Raw genomic sequence first — 25,801 nt, forward strand, 5'->3', positions numbered from 1 at the left:
GGGGGCTTGGCTGGTCCTGGAGGTCCAACACTGGGTGGGGTGGGAGGAGCACCCCAGGTCTCTCCTGCAGCCTTGGCTTTGCTGCCTTGGGTCTCGCTGGGCACCCCAGGACCCCTTGGACCACACGCCAGCAGTGTGGTGCTCCCAGCCCTGGCTGATGGGCCACCACATCAGCACCCAGCCCTCCCCCCAGATCCCGCATCTCCCGGGACAGCCATGGGAGCAAGCCCCCACCCCACGGCAGCAAAGCCTGGGTGGCAGCTGGATCCATCCACCCTTGGGGCTGGAAGGAGCACAGCGCTGCCTTAGCCAGGTCCCACGGTGACCGTGCTGCTGCACCCCTGTGACAAGCCCCGCAGAGGCCCATTTTACTTGTAAAATTTCACTGCATCTTCCTTTAACTTCGAATGCTCGTTTCGGTTGCAGCCCCAGCAGCTAAGCTAGCAGCAGCTAAGGGCAGGCATCAAAGCAGAAACACCTGCAGCCCTGGGCTACGCTGCCCCCCCCCCCCCCCAGCAGGACACACAGGCTGCAGGATCAGTCCAGCTTCCCCAGGGTTCTCCACTGCTGGGGAAAAGGCCCAGACTTTGGAAATACATGTCTGAGAATCACTGCAAATATGGTTAACTAACTTTTTCTAGCTTACACTGGATTAACTTAAAAAGTATTATACTTCAGTCCTTTTCACTCCCTCTGAGCTATAGAAGCAGTGTAGCAAACTCTTGGCTACTTATTTTATTACAAATAAGCATTTAATGACCGGAGTCAGTTGCACAGTTCTGGCCAAAACAAAAATATTTCAGGAGAAAGAAAACAACGTTGTGCTACAGATAAGAATGATCTCACCCTGCCAGAGGACCAGCCCTTTCACCACCAGCGTTTGTTCAAGTACAGCGAGCATCTCAACATGCTTGATCATTTTTGCAGAACTGTTGTAATTGGCACACACAAAGAATGCTCAAAGCTTTCGTGGCTAAAAGCAGCTTTACGGCGTAGATTTAATGTAATTGAGGAATAAACCAAGAGGGGCTGTGGAAAAGATTGTTTAAGATGAGACAGGACAGTGTTTAATTAAGTTTGGCATCAGACAACACAGGCATTAGTACTCAGCCAGACTGAAGACGTGCAGCCTCCTCCAAACTTTAATGAACTGAAGGGTTCTGAACAAAAAACACCTCAGACAACCGAGACACTTTCTTCCTTTCTTCTGAATTCCCAAAGACCAAGAACTGTGTTGCTTACACTGCAGCAAGAGGCAGGAAAACAAAAAGCAAGTGCATTTCCTACCCCAGGACTGCAAAGCTGAGCTTGTCACAGCGAGACAGCACACATCTACCAACTGATCCAAGGAACACCGCAGGAAAATTGTGAAGCCCCTCCCTCAGGAAACAGCACTTCTGTATTGCATCGAGTGCGGGACGCATGGCTCTGCCGTATAAAAGAAGGCAACGGAAGGCTCCAATTCCAACCAACGAAAGCAAGCACCATGAACTGTTCAGTCCAAGGCAAATCACAACAGGAGCTGTTAAAGGCAGCATCTGAAAGTAGGTCACTTGTGTCTCTTCTGTACCTCCCCTTGATGCAAGGAGTTGCAATTTCCCAGCCCAAGAAGCAGCACCAGCAAACACTGGCATAGAAAGGGCTAAAGTTTTGCCTCGTTTCAGGCAAAAGTGGGCTTTCCTGACAGTTTTTTGCTTCTTCCCCTGCCCGCCCCTCCCCCCCCATCCAAGAGATTCATATCCCTGCAGAGTGACATGTCAGTTAGAGCTGATCATGTTCCAGGTTAACTCTATTCCAGGAAGATTTTCCTGGTTAAAAGTTCATTGCCAGCAATGAATGCACCAAAACCACCAGTGCCAAATGCTTTAAATACTATTGAAAAAAAACCTCAAAAAACCCCCCAAAAATAACAAAACATCCCACCCTCCACCAAAGGAAAGCTGCACAGACTCATCCTCTGCAGCACAGCACAGCTCAAGAACTGAGTGAGCCCCAAAAATCTGGTCAACCACGTAATTTCACCATTAAGTAATAAAGACTGCTGAGGGAGCAGAAAGGCCGGAGAAAGGTACTCAGCTGTCCGTGTCCGATACAAACTCATGCTGGTGTTGCCACACATTAGGGAAGGAAGTGTGCAACTGGATTCTCCCCAACACATCAAATCCCATACCCGAATTTGCTTTTTATCTCCAAGATGGTGCTAAATGAAGAAAGTCTAGAGATGCATATGCTGTGATGAGCTTTCCTCCAGAAATAAAGAGAATCTACACCGAAAATAAATGGATAGGAGAAGAAATAAAGGGACAGGATTTCATAACGAAAATTATAAAACCATAACTTAAGAAAGCCCAAAGCTGACAGTGTTCATGCTATTGCTGTAAGAATGCCTGGAAAATCTAATGAAGACTCTTCTCTTCAGCAAAGACACATCTGGAGAAAGAGAGAAAGAAAAAGGAGCAGGAATTACTGACAGAGAAGAGCTAGACTTGCACAGCATGCTGAAGTCTGAGTCTTACATACATCACCCCAGACAAACACAACACGCGGACCCGACAACACTCCTCTTCCCCAGATACAAGTAGTCTGTTGGTTTTACAGGGGCAGTATAGCAGCACCAAGACCAGAGTATTACATCCCTAAGAAAGCAAGCACCTTCTACAAGCTGATGTTTAAATAAAACGTAGGGAATGAGCACTGTAAGCTAAGAATTAACTTCATGCCCTTCCCAGCACTGCCAGTACCAAAGGAAAATCTTCATAATGATGCAGCTATTAAGAGATAGTTGAGTGAGACGTATACCCGCCAGCCAGGCAGGGGACACACCACACATGCCAGTGTCACTTTCCCTACAACTTCTCCATTCGGGACAGCCTCCATGCTGTCGGCTATCAGTGCAGCGCCAGACTTGTCACATTAGGGAGCACTGTGGATACTGTCAGCAAGCCAAAGGTTCAGCATATCTTCAGGAGGATAAAAAAAAAAAAAAATCTAGAGAGGATTCTTCAGCTTTTAGTTTGCTGCTGACCAGATCGGGAACAACCCAACACCTAGCAATGCCAGTATCTTCAGCACTACAAAGGCCCACTCCCATGACCAGGAATGGGGAAACACTTCTGTGCTAGACTCAGGCTAACACTCGTTTTCACCTTTGGAAGCATCTGTTATATGAAGGGAAGGGGGAGGAAGAAGAGTTGGACATCCTTGGTCCCCTGGCATTCAACAATAAACCCCTGCTCTCACTTGACATGTGTGTGCACAAATGCTGCTGAACTTCTCCAAAAATACCACACAAAGCCAGCCAGAGCACTGGGAGAAAGTGTTACGTCCACGATCACCTACTGCACCAAGGGAGAACTCATTTAAAAATTAACTCTACCTTTTTTGCTAGTGAAGTCTGAACACGAGGTTTTAGTGCCCCCCCCCCCCCACAAGACTGGATTATATACTTCCAATTTTTGCATCCACATAACATCTGCAGCAGCTATTACAATTCAGAGCTCAAGCCCACTGGTTTGACAGAGAAACTCGCTGTCTCAAGAGATGGAGAGAACAGCAATTTCAAAAATGTTTTGGCAAAGGCGAGATATTGCTCCCAAAACGCTAAACTTTCTAAATCCAGTAACCCCTTGCTCAGCTTTCCCTCCATTTTCAGCAATGTGTGCTAGATTTGTGCTTTGTTTCTTTATTTGAATTTAATTGCAAACTCCTGCATGTACTTTTATACTTTATTATGTGTCAATTTGCTAAGGAAACACCCCCCCCCACATCTGTTACACAGACATGAGGTATTATGCATCCCTCAGCACAGCTGGAACACGTATGTGAGCACCACCACTTTTCATGGTGTGCCAGTTTTCTGCCAACTGATGTGAAACATTCAGATGCCAGGAGGAAAGACTGGGCAAGGAGGTTTTTCCATAAAGGAAGATGTTGAGGTTATTAGAAGTTACCAGAATCAGTCATGATTTACTGATGGAAACTTCAGCTCTGTTATCTCCAGGTCAGGCGAGCTGCTGCCACTTCTATCGCTGTAGGTATCCCTGCAGAATTCAGAGAGATTTTAGTTAGCAGGGTTTGGTAGTAAGTACTGCTAGCTGAGGTTGAAAAGCAGAGCACAAAAAATTCCTAGTGTAGCTGTCCCTTTGGAAACAGGGCTGAGTCATCATCAGTTTTAAGGTTTGTGAATTAAAATGATTATACATATAACAGGCATTTGATAAGGCAAAGTTATTCTAAAGGAATTTCATTAAATAGGAAATAGGAGACTGCTTAACCACCCATAAGCCATTCTATTTCAGCTTCCCAGTAACAGCTGATTGCCTTGAAACCATTAAACAGCTTGTTCAGAATCACAAAATAATTCAGATCGGAAGGGACCTCAGGACAGTTACACCGCAGGGACAAGAAGTGCATCAGTCATGGCTGCTCGGGGCTTTATCCAGTCACATTCCAAAATTCTCCAAAGACAGAGACTGCGCAGCCTTTCCGGGCAACTTGCACCAACATGTGACTGGCCCAATGGTGAGATTTTCCTTATATCCAGTCAGAACCTCTCTTATTTCCATTTATGCCCCTTGTCTCTCATCCTCCCACCATACACTTCTGCAAAGATCCTGTTTTCATCTTCTTGATAACAGTTTTGTAGGTGCTGCAGCTGCTCTTAGGTCCCTGATAAAGTCTTCCCTTCTCCAGGCTGAACAAGCCCAGCTCCTTCTGTCTCAGCTCACTGTGCAAGTACTCCAACCTCCTGACCTTCTTAGTGGCCCTCCACTAAACTGTCTCCACTTTACTGATGTTTTACTTGTACTAGCAACCCCAAACTGCAGAGAATATTCTAGATGGGGTCTAACAAATGCCAAGTCAAGAGACATAATGACTCCTAATGACTCCTATCTGCTGGCTGTGCTTTTACTCATACAGCCCGGGCTGCTGTTCGTCCTTCCTCTGCTGCCAGTGCACGCTGCTGGTTCATGTTCAGTTTGCTGTTCACCAAGTCCTCAGCAGAGCTGCCCCCCAGCTGCCCCTTCCCCAGCCTGTGTCACTGCAAGGGGTTCCTAGATGCAGGACTCTGCATTTGTCCTTGTTAAACCTCTCAGGTTCCTGCTGGCCCACTCCTCCAGGCCAGGTCCCTCCGAACAGTGGTCCCATCCTCAAGCGTAAAGTCTGTTCCCCCTGGCTTGGGGTCACTGGCAAACCTCATGACAGTGCCATGATGAGACTTACCTGAAAACATGATGAGAGTTACAAGAGCACAGGAATAAAAAGGAGTACAGGCTGGGCTATAACTGCCACCAGTATTTTTAGATTATATGCTAACTGTAAAAAAAATTTGTGATCACAATCACAAAAGACTCCAACAGCAGGCAATACTAACCTAGGATGCTACAGTACAGAGCAAACTTCAGCTCCTCTGCTGTGAGAGTCCATTTAAAACTCAAATGTGCAAAACCAGGAAATTAAAAGATCCCTCAACCCTTGGAAACATTGAAGTGAGGCATCTTCACACAGAAACTCTCTTCAGAGCAGATCAGTCAGAGCACAGCTAACAGCCATTCTCCAGACATTGACACAGGAATTCCTGTGGTATAGCTGCATCGCAGCACAACCCAGAAAGGCCAATACTTTGTTTTTTCCATTGCTTTAGTTTAATACATTCACTGCTATTTCTTTTTTGCATTTAGTTTGGGTTTATTTGTTTAGTGCATGTTAGCACTCCAGCTACACAGGCAAACCTTCTGTGTTCTCCTCTATAAGGAGGAAAATGGGTCACTACCAAAGTGATGTTTATTTGTTGCATATTGCCATGACTGCTGAGCAGAACTGCAGGGCATTAGGGAGCAGGAGAAGGAAGTAAACGCACCATTAAGTCCACCCAGAACATTAGTTGCTTTGCAAATTGAGACAAAGAAAGCTTAAGTTAGCGGGGGGGGGGGGGGGGGGGGGGGGGAATGAAGCTGCAACCACCAGGGCCCATTCTTTACATCAGCAAGAGGAACAAGTTTCTGAAGGACTAGCCTGTAGCTAGGACCCCGTACAAGGAACGTGGGGAAACCCCACGAGGTCTCCGATCATCTAAGAGCTGCAGTTTCCTCAAACACCTCTGACTGGCAACACAAAACTGCAGTCACCTCTCCCTCAAGTCAGGACCTCACTGCGGGACAGCTCTAAGGCACTACAGTCAATCTTAAAATGCAGGACAAGATGTTTCAAAGAGTGGAAAAAGAGGTGCTGCCAATACCCCCTCGTCACCCCGCAGTAACTTTGTACCAAGGGGATTCTCCGGTTTATCCCGTAGGAAGCAGCACTGCCTTGTGAGAGGTCTGACTGGCATCTTCCTTCAACCTACCTGGGTGAGAGCCTGCAGCCCTTTTGTAGATAATGTGTGAGTCTTCCTGCAGATGCCAAGAGGAGGCCAAAGTATGGGGGAGATGGCTTAATTGGTCTAGAGAGGAACTCGGGGTGATACTGAACACCAACGAAGAAAGGATGCTCTAAGAGAAAGAATCAGAAAATATTAGCGTCAGGTCTCTTAAGCCTGTGGCTGAACTGCTGTTGAATATGCTGACCACATTGAAGCCCTGATGATGGGGAAGAAGTGTCATTTCTACCCTGCCTTTTGTCCCTAAGTAGACAGGCACATGGGATTTATTTTTTTTTAATGTAATTTTATGGATGGAATCATTCTGAGAGTGCCTGGACTGGTCCCACACAAAAACCTGCTCAACTACCCTTTGTACACTTTCCCTTGTAAATACCTACACCCACAAACTAATTGCTTAAGTACTCACCTTCCAACTCAACCACTTCCATTCGCTCTCCCTCCTCATCCTGGCCTACAAACTTCAAACCTTGCTCTTCAAAACACTTTTTCAATTCTGGATTGACCTAGAAGACCAGAAGCAAGAAAACCTGTGATCTCTTGTGTTTGGATTACACAAAAAAGCTCAAAACCTACAATAGCATTTTTACCTCAAATCTGTGTCTATGTCTCTCTTCCAAGAAATCATGATCTCCATACAGCTTCCCTACACCAAAAGGATGACACTTCTTAGAGCAAATACCAAACAGTTCGCATGATGCGAAGTTTTAACAAGTTCATATGAATAGCATCCATCAGAATCTGCTGCTTCTCAAGGGGACCAAATTCAACGATCTCCATTTCACTACCAGAACAAAGTCTGCAAACACCAACCGTTCAAGGATGGTTTAACATTCCCAAGTCTCTCTTCCCCGTATATGCATCTCATTCCCAGGAAACACTTCCAAAAGAGGTAAGAAATGCCTTACTCATGATTGAATTCTTGGTTTGGAAGAGTGTTCTTCTCTTGCCAAGCCTCATGGTCCCACCCATTTGCCCAGGATTATGTTCCGGCATGTCTATGACCTGCAAGAAGCATTCAGAGAGGGAGGTGAGAATGAGGGAGGAATAACAGTCCCAGGGAGACTCTGAAACATTAAAGGGGGAAAAAAACAACATCCATACAGAAAACAAGCAAACCACCCCAAGGAACATTGTCTTGAGAAGGTAGACCAACAAAACTAGATTGGTTAGTTGAGTTATTCTAGTAAAGGCTGTACAGAACATACAGAAGGTTTGGAGTATTCCAAAAGCTCTTGCATAGGAGACCATCTCAGTGAAAGCCTACAAAGATCCCACGCAGTAATACTGCATTATTTACTGACCTAAATGTTAAACAAAAAAACAAGCAACAGAAACAAAATCCCCAAATCAGAATCACTTATACTGTGATAAATAACTTCATAAGCTATTTTTTTGAAAACTTTTTTCTTTTGAGTAGCACTTTAAATTATAGCTGAGGTCAATCATTATGCTGGACCCTGGACAAGGCACACAGAGCCTGCAGTCTGAGAAATGCAGGTTCAGAAACCTGTTCACAAATGTTCCAAGGAATTCATGTCTATGTTAATTTCTGAGATCATAATTAAACAGTTATGCAGTGGAATCTGGATATCATCAGATCATTTACTCTGTGAAATCAGTTAGCTTTCAAGCTGCACTTTAAGAACCTTTTACCTTAGAAAACACCTTGTTTTATGGAAAAGTGTAATTAAAAATATAAAAAAAAGGGCAATCAGTGTTTCACCTATAATAAGCACTTCATCTTCTATGAAGAAGCAACTGCCACACAGTTAACTAAGCGAAGACATTTTCTTTTCAAATTAGTGAAAGACGGAAAACATACTTAAAAGCTACAAGCTCATAACTGTACCAAGAGGTAGGTGCAGAGAAGTCTAGTGCAGCAAGGATATTACAGGCAAGTCGCCATAAACTCACCACTGGATGAGCAGTTTTGGGGTCAAATTCTGTCGAGTTAGCATCTGCAATTAGAAACACAAAATCCCTCAGACCATGACATGCACTTACAGGCCTTCCCCCAGGTACAGGTACTGTGTCTCATCCCCATGCTTCTGGCAAGCAGCAACCTTAACCGTGCTGAGCCGCTCACCCACACAGAGCTGCCAGCTCAGACCCAGAGAGCAGAAACAGAACTCTGTCAGCCCTGTTTGATAGGAATTTCTGAGACTGCCTGGAGGTTGCAACCTTAGGGCAACCACTCTAGTTCTATCAGTGATGAAAGTGAGGGTCATTCAGGAAAAGCACACATTCAACAGCTTAGAATATTTTAAATAAAGCCAGGGAGAGGGAAGGGAACAAAAATACTCAGAAATACAATTTTCCCCTACCTTCACTACTAGTGACACTCAGAATCAGGCTGAGAAACTAAATTTAGCACTCTGTACAGGGAGTTTTGACAACAGGGACCTAGTCAATTCAAGCTGTGGAGCACAGAAAGCAATTCAACTCACTGAAGTAGGTGCAAATGCCTCGTCAGCTGAATTGCTTTTTGGTCTTCACTCCCTCTGGCTATAATGGGAATTTAGGATGTCCAGCACACACAGGCACAACTCCACTTAGGTGTTTCATTCAGGAGCTGAACCTCACTCTAAGCAATAGAAAGTTTTGTGTCGTTATAAGCATGCCCTACTCCATTGATTTTTATTTCAATAGGATAAGGAAATAGTTCTTTTTCCTTTCTCCTTGGCAAAGGAGATGGGGAATTTTACAGGCCTAGAAAAAAATTAAATCTACCTATCAATAAAAAATTAAAAATTACAAGTATTTAAAAAAACTACAGGTATTACTCAAGCAATCAAAGAAATGACCAAAACCCAGGAAGCATTTTGTGCAATTACCTTGCCAACCAAGAACACTGCGTGCAAACTCCACAACTGCTAATTGCATTCCCAAACAAACTCCTGCAGAAGGCAAGGCAGAACACAGAGCAAGTCAGGACAAGGACCACTGCAGAGCACACACACCTTCACAGAGCAGTCCCGAGTCAAAGGAAAACCTGGATGAGACAGACCTTTGACTTGGATTTAGGGGTCTGTTCACCCTGTACCAAGTAGTTCTGACAAGTTTTACTCCACCCCTCCCTCCTCCATCCACTCTGCTCACGTTTCCAGTCTCTCGCCACGTCCATTTCATTTAAATGCAGTCACATATTTCCTCATGCCAAGATCACCACAGCCTCCTCTGAAACTTCCTCTGAGACTCCTACCCCTCGTTGTAGAGACTCCATGTCATCACATTTCCAGCCAGCCCTGACCACTTCAGAGCCAACTACAGACGGCTGAATTACCCAGTTAAGCTGAGCATAGATCATTGCCTTCCTCAGCCAATTATCTTCAAAATTGTACATTCTAAATACTAATGAAACTCAGTAAAGCTCTTGCTGCAGACCAGTTAGGCTGTTATTCAACCTCCTTCTTTATTTCCTCTTATGGATGAGCATGTTTCTCACCTAAGAAGGGTTTTTTCTGTTTTCTTGCCCAGGAGATAGCTTGAATTTTGCCTTCTGTCCCTCGAACACCAAATCCACCAGGAACCAGAACTCCACTGCATGAGGATGAAAAGATTCCATTCACACAAGGCTCACCAGCGTGGTTCTCCCCAACCACATACCACCTCTCTCCCATAAAATCTTGGGCTTGCAAGACCTCACTCCTGAAAAGTACTTTAAAGTGGCCTATGTGGCAAGGCCTGTCTGCAGCAGTTTCCATATGATTTCACATGAGTCGTCACATAAAATGTCACAGAATTTTCAGGGAAACATTTTATAAATGCACATTTTACCTTCCTGAGAAATCCCCAATACAATGCAGGTTCATTAGAATGGTTCATATTGCCTGACTCACATGCTCCGCACCAAACGTGTTTGCAAACTTATCACCCAGCCAGGCCCATGCTGAGGAAGCCGCTGGCTGCGGCATCACGCTGTACTAACTGCAGGAACAAGGACACCAAATTCTGCAGGAAGTTCTTCCTTCTCCTGGTAGCACCCAAAGCCTGCTTCCCTCAGGGCTAATGAGCCCCACTTGTTCTTGTTTTCTGAGCTAACTCTTGGCACTCCTCTGCATTCTAATGCTTTGTCCCCTTCTCACGCTTTCTTCCTGAAGAACTTCATAGCACATTCACACCTTCCAACCTCTCTGGCTTTAACAGCCTTTGCCAGTACCTATCCGTTCCCCTTATTTCCTCTCACCCAGTTTCCCTGCTAAGCCTGTGCATATCCTCGACGGCATGATCATCTCCCCTACTGCTGCCTTTCATAAACTTGCTTATTTAACAACTCTCCATTTTACATCTTATCCTAAATTTCACTGAGAGGTATTTGGGGCAATGTCAGAGTGTGCTGGTATGGTGCCTCAGAAAACAGTCTCCAGTGAGGCTCTTAATTCCAAAACTGTCAATAGCAGCAACTTTACCAGACATGCTCCAAAGAAATGGCCAGAGTGTAAGAGTCTTACTCAGCACCACACAGCTTCTGCCATGCTTCATGGTATCGGACAGGTTCTTCCTGCAGAGTATCTGGCTCCAAGTCAGCAGAGTCAATATACTGGGAAGAAATCCAAAAAAAGGATGATGAGATACTGCCACAAGAGTGTAAATATGGGGTCTCCTTAATTCTCATTAAATTAAGATATCATCATCCCTCCTCGATAGCTATGGATTTGTTTCCTACTAGACACTTGCTTATGTTTTTTCTGAGCTGATTTCCCGTCTGCTAGTCAACAAAACTGCTTTCCAGCACCATCATACTACTGATGCACAAACAGAAGCCATGTTTTTTGTATCTTCCTTTCTCTGCAGCTCTGCTGCAACGTAAGTGAAGCTGATGTCCATAAGCCCCAGACCCATTAAATGTGAAGAGCACAGCAAGATGGGAACACACGGCTATGCAGACAGAAACAACCGCACAGCGAGAAGAAAACCTGTATCGTTATCTTATCAAATATACATCAATTAATCTTCAAAAGAGACTGAAGAACAAATAGGATATGGTGAAACACAGGCTGTTGAAATTAAAGGATGCTATGACCAATGTTACATATGGAAAAAACTGCAGATTTTCCAGTTTCTCATCTCCAGTATTCCAGTATCTCTGAACTTCTGAACGTCCTGTCAGTCTGCTTACCCTTTCAAACAACCATTTATGTCTTGGGCTTTTGTTTTTTTAAAGTTTGGAATACTGCTAAACCATTCTTGAACCTAGCATAAGATCTCCATGCAGAGAACTCACAGACCCCATTCCCCTCCTGAACTATACAAATACAGCTGTGTCAGGAACTACCCATAGATGCATGCGCAGGGTTTACCCTTCTCCAGTCTTAGTGTTTTTCTTTTCTTCTCTACTGATTTGTAAGTTGAAAGGTAACCCAAACCATAGAACAGTGTTATATAAAGTAAGTACCTATTTCCATGACTCACCAGCATCATGAAACCACTGGACATTTAAAAATAATATTTAGAGTAAAATTTCTGACAACAGATATATATTTCACCTCTTCAGAGCATCTAGCTACAACCAAGGCCCTTAAAAGCACCTGTGGAGCCAAACCAGCATTAAAACCTTAATAAAGTCTGAGGCAGAAGCATCATAAAACCTCTGAGTACCACAAGAATAACAGCAACAACCCCAAAAAAAAAAAAAAGGATCACTTTCAACAACTGTCAGAGAAATCAAAGTAAACAGTGCCCTCCTCAAATATATCTACTGCTTTATCACAGTTCAGCATGCAACACCGAGTGCTGAAGGGTTTCCATCAGTTATACAGACACCTTGTGTAACTTACAGGATGAAAGGCTGGTTTGCTTTGAAGCTGTTTTATGCCTGACAACAGATGTTTTGATGCTGTTTTATGCCTGACAACAGATGTTTTGATGCTGTAATCCAAGGACAAATTTAAAGTTTACTGGCTGAATCAACTCTCCCTTACTTTCTAAGGGTTTGTGAAAAGCTTAATTAAGATGGGTCGCACTGTAGGTGGAAGGAGTATGAGGGGAGGGAATTTTTTTTTTTTTTTTTTTTTTTTTTACACACACCCCCCTACCTTAATGTCAAGTTTGTGGTTAATAGCCAGTGCAGAATGCTCCAGTGCTTTAATGACAGATGCATAGGAATCTGAAAACTTGGTGTATTTGCCAACAAGCGCAATGGAACATGTTTCAAGGAGACGGTCATACCTAAACAAAATCAAAACACAAGGGTTATTTCGTCATTAACAGGAAATGAGGGCAAGAATCACTTACATTCTATTCAGCTTTTAAGTAATATAAACAATTGGCCTCTTGAAAGTCTGTCCAACTAGAGAGATGACTACTTTGGAAGAGATGACCTTTTGTAACAATTATGACTTAGAAACATCAAAGCAAGAATAGAAGGCAGGAAAAAAAAAAAAACCACAAACCAAAGAAACCAAAACAATGACACAGAAAAAGAATTGTAGAAAGTCACGTATAAATTAACTCATCGCTCCTTATGCCGAAAACCATTTTGAGTTGATCCAAACTGTCTTTTCAGGGAGTTGTATTAGATTCAAAGTCTGCAGTAAACTACTAGGAGAGAGGATCAAAGCACAACTCTGCATATGTTTATACTGCACAGCATCTTCCCACGCTGCTTCTGACTGAGTTCACTTCAGCACCTAGAAATACAGAAAGGACTTCTAGAGTCCTGCAGTTGTACTGCCTACACTTTCAATCCCCAGCATCTGGCAGCATGAGATTTACGTGGCATTCCTGGCTACAGCAGATTGTTTAAAGTTTATTTCAAAATTGCTAAGTACCTTCAACCAAGCTGGTTACCAAGGGTTTTCCCTGTCAAAAGAAAATGTTCTTGACCGTGGTGGCTTGTGTCGTGCATATAAAGGGAAACATCTAGATCTTGAAAATTAGTTTCTTTTAAGGACAAACATATCTGAGGCTTCAGAAAGGGGCTGAATGCCAAATGAACAAATTCAATTCACTGTTTCCCCACAAGCATGGAGCCTATGCCTCGCAAGAAAAACAAACAAACAAAAAAACCCACACCAAACAAATATCCTAGGAGTCTCAGACAGAACAGTTACCAAACAGTTGTTTCACTTGCTTGAAAGCACACTCAAAAGATACCTTTTTATTGACACTCCTGATGACTCCTACATATGTCTACAAAAGGATTTCACCACTTTGTAACATCACTGGGTTTTTTGTATAAAAAAAGGAGGGCAGAGCAGTCCACCTTTTAATTACTTCAAACTAGTTTTGACATAGTACATTATCAACACAAGACAAGGAGCTCAATAATGTTATCTTACAGGATCCTCATGTTGAAGAATTTTTTTTTAAAGGTTAAACATCTAGGAAGAAAATGAATTTTTGTAGAAAAAAAAAAAGAAAGAAAAAAATTGACCACATGAGAATGCTTGAGGAGCATGAAATCACACTTGTCATCTAATAACCAACGACCAAGAAAAGAAACTAATCTGGAGTCTTAATTCAAACTACGCCCAGCAGTGCAGCTCACCTGTCAGCCATTTCCTTCCATTTCATGAGCATCCTCCTGGGCTGCCTCTCAATGGGAAGGTCAAGCCTGTGTCTGAAGTAGTCAACAACTCCCTGCTCCTCTAACAACAGAGGAACCCGGTAGATAGAAGAGACATCATGAACACAGATGACCTGTTCATAAAATATGAATGTCATTAAACCAGATATAAGTGACTCTGCAATTATTTTTAGACAGATATTCAGAGAGCTGCTATCTCTAGCAGACACCCATATGACCACATAAACTTCCAGGAAATAACATCTGTTGAATAACATAACAACATATGAATAGCTTAGCAGTAGTTTCCACATACTTGAAAAGGTCATCCGTCAACACTTCCCAGAGATTACTGCTCACTGGCGCTCCTTGGGAAGGGCTAGAACACGATAAGCTAGCAGTAAGACAGTCAGCTGCTATGCAAGTCATGCGAGTGCATAGCAAAGTTCAAAGAACACTGCAAAGAGACTTCTGTGATACAGCTTCTTGGGAATCCTAACTGAAACTATGGTTAAACTGCCCGTAAGGCCAGCTTCCCCATTTCCCACCACTGTCATTCATAACCAGGGTTCCCAGTTTGATTAAAGCCCAGGGAAATCTGTGATGTCAATACAGCAATAAGTTTTCCTTCATCAGACTTAGGATTAAACAACTATGAGCAAAGAACTCTTAGGTCAATGAGGCATATCTACGCCAGTGGTTCTAGTTCAACAAAATGGGCTTCCACAGAAAGGAAAGATGGCTCTGGACAACTGTCACCTGTCCATCAGGAATGGGACTGTACTTTAAGGATCAAAAATATACTGGCACAACTATTTTTAAAGCCTCGTTTCTCCTGACTCAAATGAAAGCTGAGTTCAACACTGCACCAGTAAAACCCCCTAGGATGCAAATTTTCCTCCTTTATAGTCAACAGCACTTACATCTCAATTCAAGTGCAACTGCAGCCAGAGAGACAGCTATGTAAAACTGCACTAAACTTCCTGGAAAGTGACTGACAAGAGCCAACTTACTTTCAATTCCTGACCAACAAGAGGCAGATACTGTACTGCTGACACATCAGTATTATTGGCAGCTAATTCTGCATGTAATACGTGAAACTACACGACTCAGTCTGATCATGTTGTATAGAAAGTTAACAAAGATGACTTGACAGCACCTGGAATTGTGAAGTGATACTCAAGTCTTTCACAATGACAAAATTTGTCAAGCTCCAGCTGGATTGCAAAGTGGTAATATTTAGCCTACAGACTGATCATTTTCCAAGGTCTACCTCAGACTACGCTATGCAGAGAAGTATCAGTATAAAAAGAATCATGCTAATGTGGAATTTTTGCATATCAAATAACATTCAAGTGAAGCAATGCTTCTCTCAAATACCATTTCAATTTTTCTGAGCAATGCCTCCTCATCCAATGTTGAGCAGAAGAATAATATTGTGAGAAAAGCAGTGTACATTCACGTATTCTTTGAAATGCATTCAGGTATCCTTTAAACCTAATTTTAGGCAACTACTCTTTCACCTCTAACACTGAAAAAGTCTCATTCTTCTGTATTCACAGAAGGAATGTGGAAGAATAACTAAGGTCAAAACTAGCTATTGAGAAAATAGCTTAGATTCCATAGAATTCTCTAAGCTTATGCTAACTACCTTATAAGAAAACCTGTGTGCTGGTATAAAAAGGACTATTTTTTGCAACGGTTACATGTGTAAGGAAGGTAGGTAAGACAAAGCACCAAATAAATTATGCAACTAACAAAAGACACAGCTAGAACACAAAAATGCTACACTCGGATAAAACTCCACTCAGCATTTGACAAATAGCTAGAATATTTATTGCAAGGGAGTGCAGACAGCAATCTTTACCTGCTCTGGTTCCACATGACAGAACATGGAAATCTTTTCTTTTACTGAGGTATCCAATGGAGTGGAGCACCTGCAAACAATCTAACAGAACAGGAACGTCAAGGTTGTGAAGCAAAACAGAAGTACTGAGACATTCATGTAACAAACCTCTGAAAAAGCTGTCTTTCTGCAGTCTCTGTGACGGGGGCAGGGGGAACCCATGGTACTTGTTTATTACTAATATACAACAGCTCTCAACCTAAGCATTATTTAGACTAGAATGTCATTGCAACATGCCAGTTCTGCATTTTCGAATCCAAAGCCATGTAACAAACTTACCAGATCTGGTGAGAGACCAAGACCTCTGAGTTCGCGAACACTGTTTTGGGTGGGTTTAGTCTTCTGCTCTCCTGTAGAGCTTGGCTGGTCAGAGGAGAGCAGAATTTGGTATATCAAATTATGATGACATATAGCAATGATTCATTAGGCTAATCGGGACTCTCCACCCCATTCATCTTGTAAAAACTTTGAGCCAGTTCTTAGACAATTCACATGAACTTTAAATACCCCTGTACGCTATCATGTTAATCTCAAAGACTGAAAGCAACCGGCAGAAACCGGAGTTCAGGTCTGTAAGTAGGTGTGCATTACAGTGAGGGAAGGAGAGAGCAGAAATCCGAAGGTTTTAATCCACTGCTCCCTCCAAATACCTAATTTTTTATATTTCTAATTTTTTCTCCATAAGTAACCTGGCCTGGACAGAAAGGGAAAGAAAGAGAGAGAAGAACCAAGATTGATCTATCTGCACTCCAGTAACTATCGAGTTGCTCTGTCAAATCCAGTTCCGAGACAAGGAATACTCATGCTCTCCAGTACTGTTAACATAACCACGTAAGAATTTTTTCAGCATATTTTTTGTTTGGTTAAGATTATAAATTGCCTCCAAAAGCAGAGCAGATAATACAGATGAGGTTGTATCAGGCATTATATGGCATAAAACACCTTCATATGCTTTTGATATTAACTGGAGTTCACCCCATCTGCTTGGCACATAAGGATATGTTGTTTTTCTTTGTGATTCCTAATTAACCGATTCTTATCGCAGCACTGCTTCCTAACACCTTTTCTTAATTGCATCTCTGAATCAAGGGCAACTGCCATTCAGATTGTTCTGCCTTACACAGCAGTCAGAGTCTATGAAATTAATATCAAACATCAAAACACACATTAAAAATGTCGTCTAGGGAAAAAACCCCAGATTATGTTTCAAAACACAGTATTATGCTTTGAAATTACAAGAGTAGCCTAAAGCATTTAATGAACTACAGCTACTGTAAATCTTGGGGAAGGAAAGAAAATAAAAAGGGGGGGGGCCACACAGCAACAGAAATCTTAAATAACTCCAGGAAGAGCTTAGAATTTGATCTTGTTAATAAGTCCAAATGGCTGTGAAATATGGCTACATCACTGCATTTTATATGAGATTTGCAGAAATGAAAGGCTATGCGAATGAAGGGAAACTGAAAGTTTTCAGCTGTAGACAGCAAGTTTACCTGCAAAAGCTAGGAAACAATTCCACAGAGAAAAACAGCAGTTAAAGATGCAACACTACATTTGCTGCAACTCCTATTTATTACACATTTACACACTATGATAAGTTTCTGTTCAGTTCTTGCAAACCTTTTAAAATATGTAACCATATATTCTCTGCATTTCTTCCACAAGTTTCTATATATAGAAATACAAATATAACAAAGCCTACAGTTATAGCATTTCAGAAAGACATATTTAGAAAGCAACTTCCGGATTGGGGAAGCCCCTGACCACCAAAACATTTTAGGTCCTTACCTGGGGAACTAGACTGACATGAATGTTACAAAAATTCTCTCTTTTGGCTTTGAACTGGAACTGGCGGAAAGCTTCAATGAAAGGCATGCTTTCAATATCGCCTACCGTCCCACCAAGCTAAAAAAGACAAAGACATTTAGAATTAAAGTTAGGACCAAAACATGATCTACTGAATTTGTATGCTAAAGCATACTAAAACATACATAAAAGGACACTAAAACACCTCCCCAGCACCTCCGACTCCCTAAAGAAGCATCAACACCAAGACGAAAAGCACCAGGATTTCCCAGTTATAGGTACTACTTCCACGGCTGCCCATCTACCTACTATTATTTTACCTTCATGATTTCCCAAAAATCAAAAAGCCACGAGAAAAACAACTTCTTATATGGGTAGCACCTCTCCAGGGACATTAGCTTTACTTCTATTCTCTCTTCGGGGAAAAGATTTAGATGTTAAAATTATCATCTATGAACATTAGGTGGCACTGAGAAGCAAAATTTCTACTAAATTTTAGTAACTATATAGGGCAGTTTTGGACGCATGCAGGAACAGAAACACAAGGCATTCTTCAGAGCACTGACAGTCTCCCACGCATTGTCAGATAATGCCTCCTAGGTACTGCAGAATCCAGGCTTGTGAATCCTGGAACAGAAATTGGCACTCAAGGGACACTGCAGGGAGAGTCCTAAGTCACCATGACCCGGGCATTCTGGCAGGCTCCCTCTCTCCTCTGTTAGGATATCCTGCAGCCAACTCAGCAGCACCATCTGAGTCTTCGCCCTGCTCCACCTCCTCTGGCAGCAGGATGGCTCATACAGCACACAGGAAACTGAACAGGGTTTGTCACCACTAACTTGTGCCATTCACTTTTCTAGGTCTATGCCTGAGCTAGTCACACCAAGGCTCCCTTTACCCCTAAGGAAGAAAAACAAGGGCACCAAGAGGCTGACTTACCTACCCTCCCTCCACCCACCAAGGAAGAAGAGGGCACAGCATGACTAACTCAGGCTTTGGTATATGCTTATGAGACCTAAAATTCATTCTGTAGATTAATTCACAATACACTAGAGAGCAAAGCATCTCAAAAATGTAACTGTCCAACACCTACCTCTTTCTACATGTGGATTCAGACACAGAGCATTCAAAAGATTAGACTGAATAAGTGAGGCTAGCAAGGGGGGATTTTTAACCAATTCATCAACATGCAAAGTTGAACATTACTGTGAAAAAATTTCACTGTGCAAAATAAGTATACAGTTCAGTTTACTCCATACAAGAAGCAGACCTATTTTTTTCTTTCAGAGCTACAAACCTCAATCACACAAACTTGGGGTTCAATGCCATCTTCATCTACAGGAATTCGTGCCTGCCTCATTACCCATTCCTGTATAGCATCTGTGATGTGGGGAACAACTGAAAAAGAAACCCAGGCAAGGGTTAAAGCCACAGCCCCTGCGCTTTTCTCCCTCTAATTCATTACAGAACAAATTACTGAAACTAACTAGCCAGTGCTTCCCATATCACTTCAGCACTGATTTGTGTCTTTAAAGAAGTATGCATTTTTGAAGTGATTATTCTTGGCTGCGATTTTCAAGAGAAGTGCCTTGGCAGGAAATGTAATCCTGCCTCAATTTAAACACATGTAAGCAACATTTCCTTTAAGCTGCAAGATTCAAGTACAAACAGTTCTTCGCTTAAGCAGAGAGAGTTACTCTGTTTTAAATTGTCTGTAAAAGTCCTTATCCAAACCAGCTGTGGAGGATGCTTAAAAAGGGAAGGGACTGGTCTGATCCTCAAAGATCCTTTGGGTTTTCCAATTACACGACAGTTATCAAAAGCAATAACCACTTTAACCAGCTAAGAAACAATCCACAGGTGTGTTAGTCTGAAGTCTGTTCACATTTAGTATTGGCTATGTTAGACAGCTGGACTCAAGTCCAGCATTCAGTCCCAACAACAGGCAGCACATTGCTGACCACTGGAAAGTTTTGAGGAGCTTACAAATAACCTGAATCAGTATGGCAGCACCACTACACCTGCACTGCTGTGTCTTCTACCTCCCCTTTTAAAAACACAAACAAAATTAACATCACAAGGACAGCATATAAGCTAGGATGAAATACAAAAGCATCCAACCAGAACAGAAATACAGACTACTAAGCATCAGAAATGAAGCTTCACGTCACCTTGGACAGTTTTGCCAAGATAGTCTCCCTTCCTCTCCTTGTTGATGACGTACTGATAGATCTTCCCAGTAGTCAGGTTGTTGTCTTTGGTGAGTCGGATATCAAGGAAGCGCTCATAGTTACCAAGGTCCAGGTCCACTTCCCCTCCATCATCCAGCACAAACACCTCCCCTGCGGCACACAGAAGAAGGCACAGACGTCAATGGGAAACAGTCCGCATCAGCAATTTGCTGGTTTTGCCTGTGACAGCTGGAAAAATTCAATGTAAGGAAACACCTTCTTTGATTGCTACAGCAAGTTTAGGAGTGGCTAATAAAACTAAAAGCCTTATATAACAAAGAGGACTACTACACTGAGAACCGAATCCCCCCAACCAGGCAGCAGTGATAAAAGACTAGAGCTCATCTCTGCTGTTTGCTGGTGGCATGATCAGCCCCACCAGTTAGTCAGAAACCGCCGGCAGGCTCAGCTTCGGGTCCTACATGCAGGACCAGAGGCAAACTCTTCCGCCACGCAAAGGAGCTGCTCCCTTCCAGGCAAAGCCAGCCTGGGACCCACCCGGGAGACCCCGGTGCCCAGCTCAGGGCCGGCTGCCCGCTGACAGCTCGGCCCCGCGGGGCCACTCACCGTGCTCGTATGGGGAGAAGGTGCCAGCGTCAATGTTGATGTAGGGGTCGATCTTGATGGAGGTGACATGCAGCCCGCAGGACTTGAGGATGGTGCCAATGCTGCTGGCGATGATCCCCTTGCCGATGCCCGAGATCACCCCACCCGTGACCAGGATGTACTTCATCTGCCTCGCTGCCTGACACCGACACCGCCTCAGCGAGGGCTCTGCCCCGGGCAGGCAGGGACGGACCCGCTGCCTGGAGGAGCCCCGCGCCCCGCCATTCCTGTCAGCGACGCTCCCTCCATTCCTCCCCTGTCAGCGCCCACCCCCCGCCATTCCCCTCCCTGTCAGCGCCCCCCCCACACCCCCGCCATTCCCGCCTCTCAGAGAGTGCCGGTCCCCCATCTCCCCCGCCAGCAATTCCCGCCGCAGGCGCGGCCCCCGCCGAACCATCTGCACCCCCCCCTCCGCGTGGTCCCGCCCGCTCCCCGTCCCCCCCCGCGCCTGCCCACATGGTCCCGTCCGCCCGCGCCCCCCCGCCCTCACCTGTGCCCGCCGGGCCCGGGGCGGCACGCGGAGGGTACGCGGCGGGCGGGGCGAAGAGCGGAGCGCGCGGCGCTGCTGCCAGCCGGCTCGGCGGGGAAGCGCATGAGGCCGGTGCGCGGCGAAGCGCAGGCGCCGTGGGAGAGCCGCGCCTGCGCGGTAGGGGGAGGAGGGGAAGGCCGCCGCGCTTCAGCGCGGGCGGGGCGTGGTCCTGGTAACGGCCGCCCCGCCCCCCGCCCCTCAGCGCACCGGCGCCTCAGCGGGCGGCGGGATCGGCCCGGCAGCGGCGGGGATCCGGTGCCGGCGGGTCCTGGATCTGGCAGGTCTCCCTGGGAGGTGTGGTCCGTCCATCCCTGAGGGATGGGGGCTCCAGCGCCGCTGGGTGCGAGGGAAGCAGCTCTGTGGGAAGCTGGGTGGGTGACTTGCAGCGCTGCAGACCTCGGGCTTGGCCCAGGAGAGCTTGAGGTGGCTCCAGAGCGCGGTTTGAGAAGACCAGAAGGGAGCCTGGGGAGGTTTGGCCCTGTCAGGAGGAGGAAGAGGATTCGGCCTCCCTTCAGACTGGCTGCTAACAGCCGCTCTTTGTATGCTAGGGAAGCAGAACTTAAAGGAACTCAGAATATCAGACAAAGGTTTCTTTACAGTCACTTTTGTGCTCTTTTCCAACCAGTGAGTGGGACGCAGTCAGGCGGTTCTTGCAGGAAAAAGGATGCGCCCGAGCAAATGGAGGGGAGGAGCGAGGGAAGCCCCGGCCCGTTTGGCCCAGAAGAAGTGTTGCCCTGATCTTTGGTAGACCGGTGTTTTGTCCTCAGCAGTTGGGTGGCATCTCATAGCAAGGGATTTCTCTTGACTGTTGGACAGACCGACCCGTTTCACTGTCGGAACGCTGCTCCTGATGTTCTGCACATGTTTTCCTTTCCCCTGGCTCAATTTTACCTGATCATAAATCATCCAAAATGTTCTCACAGATTTTAAGCTGTGGAGTAATAAGTACGCCTTCATCACTGTGCTTGTCTATGACAAATGCAATTTGTACATGGAAGTACAGTTTTAAGAAATAAATCACTCGGTCTTTTGGTTTCGTGATATGCAGCTTCGAGCTGTTTTTCTCCTGTTTTCTCCTACTTTCCTTTCTCTGTTATGCATCTTCCTTGCAGCTAGGTCCCTGTGATTTGAAAAGCATCGCTTATCACTTTGGTGACTGTTGCTGTGCTCCTCTTCCTCAGCACTGCAGCCTTTCCAGCTGTTCTGTCACGCTTCGTGCTCACTGATCTTTGTTTCTGTTCTGTGTTCCGTTGTGATTTGTGACCCCTTCTGTGCAGGTGATGTGACAACCTTCACAGCAAGAGGAGTTGTCTGCCTGCACAAAAGGTATATTTAAATTAAGAAATTTAAAATACTGCTCCATGACCCAAATACTCAGAGGATTTTGCTTCTGAAGAGCTTATTGACTCTTTGGTGGATGATGTGCACATCAGAGAAGCACCCTGTGTGTATTCACAGTGAGTGGGTTACATGAAATGCATTGCTGTTGATTGCAGCTAATGTGCCCAAGTTACTCCCTGCCCCCAGTCACAATGCCTAATTACACCAGGCTTTCCCAGCCTGGGGAAGGTTACTGCAGGAGTATCCCCTGGGGTTGTGGGATCCCCAGACCCTCCACAGTTTAGGTTTTTGCCCAATGGTTCCTGTCCAGCGTGAGGAGTGTGAGCACCCCTCTGTGGAGGGCATGGGTGCAGTGTTCGGCGTGGGTGAGGAATGCACTGATTTCACAAGCATATCTGGTCCTATCTGGGGTGAGCCCAGGCTGAGGTCGTCTGGTGTTTGTGGTGGCTGCACAGAGCAGCCCCTGTCAGCCTGTGAGGTTGGTTGAGACACGGTGCCACATCCTCAGGCAGCTGTACTGGGAATTGGGGTGGTGGGGGGATGCTGTTCCAGGCTCTCCTTGCTGGCAGTTAGCGTCTGCTGTCTGTGCTGTGGAAATGTGTATGTCGGTAGATTCTGTCATTGGTCTTCTCTTCCAGTGTTCACATATTTCTCCGTGGACACGTTCTCCCATACGTTGATCAGCTCTATGGGCAAAGCTGCCTCCCACCTTCCCCACATGGAGGTTTCCCCTTGCTGCTGGTGAGCAGTGACCATGCACAGGAGCAGTGCACAGTGTCTGGTGCCTTCTCTGAGAAAGCATTTGCTTTCAGAATTGCCTGGCAGTGCTGTTTCATTTCTCCATGAAGGGCTCCTCTTGCTTTCTTCTGCTATGCAAGTAGCTCATAAACGAGAATACCAGTTTCTAACAACTTTTTTAAGGAAGGAGTGGTGATGGGCCTGATGAAGGGGTGACAGTGAGTGTGCACAAATGCAGGAAAGGAGATGGGTGTGTGCAGCGTCTGTGTGTGTTGGCTGTGTCTGGTGGCACATCCCGATAAGGCACAGGGGGCTGAGCTGTTCTGGGCTGGGTCTAGATGTCCCAGCTTTTCCCATTTCACTGATGGGGCATAAGACATCTGCCTGCAACAACTGCTTTCTGACTGAAGGCAAGTCCTTACTTTCAGAGGTGTATGTAACCTAAATGAGCATCTCCTTTTAGACACATAAATCATTTCTTCAGTGCCTAACTAAGGCCTCAGGGGTTGGATATCCAGTGGTGCTTAAGAGATAACAACACCCAGTGGGAGCTATTATGAACATTAAATGGTGTGGAATAACAGTGACCCAGAAAAGTCAAATCACAAATATCTCAAGTTATGCAAAATTACATCAACTTTTTGGAGGAGAAGTGGGGGAATAGTGGTGGTGTTGTTTCACCCTTAGTTTTGGCTTTATAATGTCTTGTTCTCAGCTCTCGGTAAAATGCAGGTTGTGAATATTTTCCTTTCAGAAATGTGAAATGGGATTAAATAGATCCACTCTGTTTAACAGGATTTGATTCAGCAGAACAAATTAACAGGAAAGCATTGCTCAGAGGACTGGCATAGTTCTGGTGTTAATGTGTTACAGGGATTATGCGAGGAAATAATGTACTGGAATCCTCAGATACCCACTTGACCTTCCTTATTGTTCAGGTGCCTACCGATGCAGGGAAATGTTTATTATATTATATATATATAATATTAATGATTATGCAAGTTAAATTATTGTATAATGTATTACTGTATTGACATATTGGTTATTATTATATTGTATTGTAATCCCAATTATAGGTATTGGGATTTGTGTTTTCTCTGAAAGGTACATTTAACACTTTTTTTTTTCCAAGTGAGGGCTTTTCTTAACAAGTTCACATTGTTCATCATTGGTTTTACATTTTTTTCTTTGATTACCTTAAAATTCCACAGAAAAGTTGGGTTTGCCTAATTATAATATCTGCAAGATGCAAGCCCTGATCTACAAGCAAAAGGAGGCCTGTCAAACGTGCTTCTGCAGGCCCTCATAAATCAATCTGACGAGTATATGGGAGAGTTATCAGATGAAGAAGAGACATGTATGCAAACATTTTAAAGCAGATGATGAAGTTTTATTTGCCATGTTAGTGCAAAATGTCGCACATCGGTGATGTGTGCTCTCCTTTGGTACGTGGACAGTCAGCTCAGTGTGTTGAGAGAGGGGGTGCCCTGCAGACAGATACCTTGGCAGACGTGCTGGAGGGGTTGATGTGAGAGGGTGGTGTCTGTGACGTCACCACTTTGTGTGTACCTCATGATGCTCTCCCTGTCATTTCCAAGGGCTTTCTCCGTGGTGCTGGACATGATGGGAGCATTCTGCTTTTTCACTGTGGCGATGCCTTTGTACTCTCTATTTCTGCATTTACTAATAATGATCACCCTTTAAGACCCATGCAGAACCAATTATCTTAAGCCTTCAGGTGTGAGCCAGTTGTCCACTAACCTGAATCATGCTGTTGCCCTAATTTCTGAGATCTTGCTGCCAAAACAGTGTTTCAGCTATGGCTTTGCCATATTTCTGGGCTCTAGTTCCACCTGAGAGAAGCAGGGAGCCCCCTCTGCCCAGGTGGTACCATGCAGCAGTTCTTGGCTGGTGTGTGATGAGCAATACTTTATGTATAAGTATTGAAACTAACCTGCGTTTCAAAAGAATAAGCAAGCGCAGATGGAATTACACAGCCTGATGTGGTATTCAGTGCCTACAGCATAGATGTTTTCCCCTGAGCTAGTTGTTTATACTCCTCTTACAGGCAATGGAGAGGCGTGCACCTCTCCGAGATGCTGCCCCGAGAAGGGATGGCTGACATCCAAGAAGCGTTTGCTTCTCGAGTAAGGATGAACATAGTTATTGAAGATGAAGATGTGATCTATTGCCACAAGATTTTGAGAATGGGATATCAGTTCAGGCCAGTAACCCTTTTTCGTTGTAACTAGTGAAAGAAGCAGCTAAAGACGGCCCTGCACTGGAGTGTTTCTGACAGTGATGGGATACCCAGGAGCTTGACTGAGACCCACTGGAGGAGAGTCTGGCAGCTATGTGGGCTCGCTGCCACCCAACCACTGGGCAGCTGTGCAGAGAAAACATTTTGTCTTTATGGTTATCGGTATTGCGTATCACCACACACATCTGATATTTACATTTAGCACCTGTCTCGGTCGTATCATGTTGGGTGGCTTTGAGCTCATACTCTTGTTTACTCCAGATGCCCTCCACATGCCCCAAATGGCAACCTTGTGGGTGAGGACACCCCTGACTTCGCCATCCACCCTGACCTGTCCCTTGGTGGCAGCAGAGGGCTTTGCAGGAGAAGGCTGGAATCGGCAGGGACAGGCTGGACACCTTTCCCTCTCCTTTCTAGCCTAAGTGGCATCAGCTGGCTGTCACCCCAGGGCTCTGCTCCCTGAGCCCGGAGCCAGCTCTGATCTGTCCCGAAGAG

General features: G+C 44.8%; 1 protein-coding gene across 3 annotated transcripts; it reads right to left on the minus strand.

Moving 5' to 3' along the window:
• Nucleotides 1-733: 733 nt before the first annotated feature.
• Nucleotides 734-21,088, minus strand: CTPS1 (CTP synthase 1). 3 transcript variants are annotated; one of them, XM_054802641.1, is made up of 19 exons: nucleotides 20,929-21,088; nucleotides 20,400-20,577; nucleotides 19,773-19,943; nucleotides 18,899-18,999; nucleotides 17,584-17,700; nucleotides 16,075-16,158; nucleotides 15,757-15,837; nucleotides 13,872-14,023; nucleotides 12,418-12,550; nucleotides 10,834-10,922; nucleotides 9,828-9,922; nucleotides 9,217-9,279; nucleotides 8,297-8,340; nucleotides 7,288-7,384; nucleotides 6,970-7,025; nucleotides 6,789-6,885; nucleotides 6,347-6,491; nucleotides 3,951-4,040; nucleotides 734-2,430 (listed from the first exon to the last, which is right to left on the minus strand). In XM_054802641.1, exons 2-18 carry the CDS (start codon nucleotides 20,563-20,565, stop codon nucleotides 3,956-3,958), a joined length of 1,776 nt encoding a protein of 591 aa, XP_054658616.1. In that variant the 5' UTR covers nucleotides 20,566-20,577; nucleotides 20,929-21,088; the 3' UTR covers nucleotides 734-2,430; nucleotides 3,951-3,955. The 3 variants fall into 3 exon arrangements, with proteins under 3 accessions (XP_054658616.1, XP_054658618.1, XP_054658617.1); XM_054802643.1 differs by having other exon boundaries at nucleotides 20,400-20,573; nucleotides 20,929-21,084; XM_054802642.1 differs by lacking the exon at nucleotides 734-2,430 and having other exon boundaries at nucleotides 3,716-4,040; nucleotides 20,400-20,573; nucleotides 20,929-21,083.
• Between the last annotated feature and the right edge of the window lie 4,713 nt (nucleotides 21,089-25,801).

The sequence above is a fragment of the Grus americana genome, chromosome 23, assembly GCF_028858705.1.
Source record: "Grus americana isolate bGruAme1 chromosome 23, bGruAme1.mat, whole genome shotgun sequence".
Classification (NCBI taxonomy): Eukaryota; Metazoa; Chordata; class Aves; order Gruiformes; family Gruidae; genus Grus; species Grus americana.

Bases quoted from the DNA above. Each gene is read 5' to 3' on its own strand.
- CTPS1 (XM_054802641.1), bottom strand. From the start codon at position 20,565: ATGAAGTACATCCTGGTCACGGGTGGGGTGATCTCGGGCATCGGCAAG. The intron at 17,701-18,898 runs GTTTGTAGCTCT...TGTCTTTTTTAG, and splicing joins CCCAAGTTTGTGTGATTGAG to CTTGGTGGGACGGTAGGCGA. The intron at 6,886-6,969 runs GTAAAAATGCTA...CTGGTCTTCTAG, and splicing joins GACATAGACACAGATTTGAG to GTCAATCCAGAATTGAAAAA.